At 36.0% G+C, this 3,439-nt stretch overlaps 1 protein-coding gene across 1 annotated transcript; it reads right to left on the bottom strand.

Annotated features, from left to right (window-relative positions):
• On the bottom strand, nt 1-537 carry LOC113295832 (uncharacterized mitochondrial protein AtMg00810-like). The gene is made up of 2 exons (XM_026544165.1): nt 200-537; nt 1-157 (listed from the first exon to the last, which is right to left on the bottom strand). The coding sequence occupies exons 1-2, from the start codon at nt 535-537 to the stop codon at nt 1-3; spliced, it is 495 nt and encodes a 164-aa protein (XP_026399950.1).
• Nucleotides 538-3,439: the final 2,902 nt, after the last annotated feature.

Consider the following 3,439-nt stretch of genomic DNA (forward strand, 5'->3'; position numbering starts at 1 on the left):
TTACGCCGTGGATAGAGCTAAGGTTTCTTGCTTCTTTGATGCCCATGTAAATATACCCGAACCAAGAGAAAAAGCATACCCCGATGTACTCTTCATGTCATCAATACACCCTCCCAAGTCGCTATCACAATATCCAACTAATTTGACATCCAAATTTCTAGAATACATGATTCCAAAATTCATTGTTCCTTATATGTACCTCAACAACCTCTTTGCCACGCCAAGATTTAGATGACTAGGTGAACTCATGAACCTAGAAAGCATACTTGAAGCAAACATGATGTCGGGTCTTGTATGTGTAAGATACAACAAGTTTCCAATAAGACCTCTATAATAAGTCTCATCAACTTTTCTTTCTCCATCATCTTTCTTGAGTTTCTCATTCACTACAAGTGGTGTAGATGTGGGGTTATAACCAAGCATACCAAATTTCTTCAACACCTTTTCGGCATACTTGCTTTGAGAAATGAACACTCCATCTTCACTTTGGTGAACTTCAATACCAAGGAAGCACTTGAGCAAACCCATGTCACTCATCTGGCTAAAGTTTACCTTAAAGTCACGTAAATTTTATTATAGTCGTGGCCTTTGTCATCAATTGGACACGCAAAATTCATTTTATCATGGCCAATTCATGAGTTGCGGTCACACTAATTTTTCTCAACCATGGCCATCTCTATCATTTGGACACACGGAAAATAATTTAACATGGCTAATACATGATTTGTAGTCACGTTTAATCTATGGTACCATGGCCATCCATATTTTTGGACACATGATAAACATTTTACATGGCCAATTAATAAGTTATGGCTACTAAAAATTTGTAGCACCGTGGCTAAATTTTTTCGAAAGACACATCAAGTGTGTTGAATGTAGCTATTGTTCACCTTTTGGATACATCAAGTGTTTTCAATGTAGCTATTGTTCACCTTTTGGACACATCAAGTTTTTTGAATGTAGCTTTTGTTCACCTTTTGGACACATCAAGTGTTTTGAATGTAGCTATTGTTCACCTTTTGGACACATCAAGTGTTTTCAATGTAGCTATTCAAAAATCACCTAAATAACCATCCATAAAAAATTAATGAAGACTAGAATTAGAATTGTACCAAAATAATTTCATTTCACAATATAATAAACATCTCAATCTGATAATTGTGCAGTAACCTTGAGAAAACAAACTTTCAAAGAGAGACTTAAAAGTTTAAACATCCAAATCCTATAGTCCACGACTATTTCTATTAATAATTAGGCTGCAGTCTTGAGTCTCTTGCTGGATCTCCGAGACTTTAGTTCCCCGCTCTTCATATATGAAGGTTTCTTCTTCTTTGTCTTCATAGTGTTTGGGTCAGAATCATATTCATCGTTTGGGTCAGAATCATGTTCACCGGGGTCTGAAAGTGGATGGCCCTGCAGCAAGCCAGTGGATGTATAATTAAGGGAAAAAACCATGTTAACAGTTATATGGTCAGGATGCAGAAGGTAATAAACATGTATAATAAAGCAACTTACACTAGAGCAAGAGATCACAAACTCTTTAGGCCAAGCTACTATAGATTTTTCAGCATCCTCTACTGTTTTGAGATGAGTAGATGGGACTGGCAAACAATGATTCTTTAATATCGACTTTCAACCGTCACTCTGACACAATCATCCCGGAGTGGATCTCCATGAACCTTCTGACCTGGCACTGATGGAAGAACCGAACCCCATGCAATGATATTTCTCAGTGAAGCATGAGCCAGTTTGCATTTACCAATCTGCAAAACAGAAATGTTATATTGACATCAACAGATTCAAATCTCAAAATGCTTAAATGCCTGTGAAAAGGACATACCGTTGAAAGTTCAGTTTTGTCTTTCGATTGAGAATTGTCTGGTGAACTAAGGGGTAGATGCTCAGATGCAGGAGACTTTTGTTTGTATTTTCCAGACTACAAAAATATACGCTATATTAACATCAACAAAAAATGGAACTCTCAAAGCACTATATATTTTAAATACCTGCAAAAGAAACATACCATTTGGAGTTCAGAACTATCTTTCGATCCCGTAGACTGAGATACATTTTCATATTCAGGGTCATTTCTATTTGTATTAGATTCATTCCTTTCAGTCGGAGAAATGCTTGTAACAGGGAATTCAAGCATAAGAGACTTCTCTCTAATAGGAGATTTCTATATAGTGCAGTTGACATATTAGATACTGCAGAATTATTAGGAAATACATACTTAATCAAAATTACTTGGATGATGTTAAACATACCCGTGCCTTTTTGCTTTTGATTTTCTTTTTCAATATGCCTTGAGATTTTAGCTGAGACATTAAGATGCTCATCATTTCTTCTTGTGCCTTCATTGCTGCCTTCATTTCATTCATTTCTGCATCCTTCCTATCTCTCTCCATTTGGTTCGCGCGTCTTTCATCTTCCAGTTGTTTCTTCAGTTCAATGTGCTCCTTGGATGCTCCTTTCCGTGGCAGGTGCCAGTACGTTGTTGGAGTCACTCCCTTGCCTATACATCTTACACGCCCAGCATGTTCTTCCCCAAACACAAGGGTGATAGAATCATTGCCTGGTTGTTTTCTCAAAGTTCCATCTTCCAGCTGCTTATCAAAATCCTCCTGCACAAAAAAAGAATTAAGGGATTAGAAGTGATAATCAATTAAATCAAAATTATTTTCACATTTACTCAAGCACAAAACAAATAGCTAGATAGTTTCAGTCGTCTTACAAGCTGAGCTGCTTTTTCCCTAACATCATCGTCATCGTATTCTCCATTTTTGTTTTGATGTGCCTTCCTCCATAGTAAAGACCGTGAAGGATTTTCATCTTCAAGGATCTCTTTCTCATTAATCTAGTAATTATAAAATACACAAGAAAAAAAATTAGATAGATAATACTATAATTTAAACTGGAAATAATAATAATTTTGTATAACAAACTGGACTTACTAATTTTTCCAACAGCCCTGCATACCCTGCTCTTCCCGTCCTGTGGTTATATTTGTGGTTCTTACGCGCCTTAGCTCCCCTAATGGACAACTCCTGAGCATACAGATTTAAAGAATTTCATTCATAAAAAAGTTAGACTAATTAATGAAATTAATATCAATATTTTCAAACTAAAACGTGCAATATACAACCTTGCATTTATCAGACAACCTCCACTTTACGAACTTGTCCCATTGTTCTTGGTTCACAATGACACGATATTGTTTAGGAACAATATTTAGTTTAGCAGGTTTACCCAAATTGGGCACTATGAACTTTACATACAACTTTCTTCTGAAGTTGCGCAAATGTTCCCCAAAATATTTCATAATTTGTCTTCTCATAGTCTCCTCAATTTCATAAAACCGCTGCCAAAATATGGAGATGTTAACGGCAGGTAACAAATTAATAACAAATATAGTATTAAAAATCAATATAGATCAGCA

The sequence above is a fragment of the Papaver somniferum genome, chromosome 7, assembly GCF_003573695.1.
Source record: "Papaver somniferum cultivar HN1 chromosome 7, ASM357369v1, whole genome shotgun sequence".
Lineage (NCBI taxonomy): Eukaryota > Viridiplantae > Streptophyta > Magnoliopsida > Ranunculales > Papaveraceae > Papaver > Papaver somniferum.

What these genes read in the sequence shown, in the direction of transcription:
- LOC113295832 (XM_026544165.1), bottom strand. Translation starts at nt 537, where the DNA reads ATGAGTGACATGGGTTTGCTCAAGTGCTTCCTTGGTATTGAAGTTCAC. An exon ending in GTGGCAAAGAGGTTGTTGAG is followed by an intron (nt 158 to 199) that starts GTACATATAAGG and finishes CATGTATTCTAG; the next exon opens with AAATTTGGATGTCAAATTAG.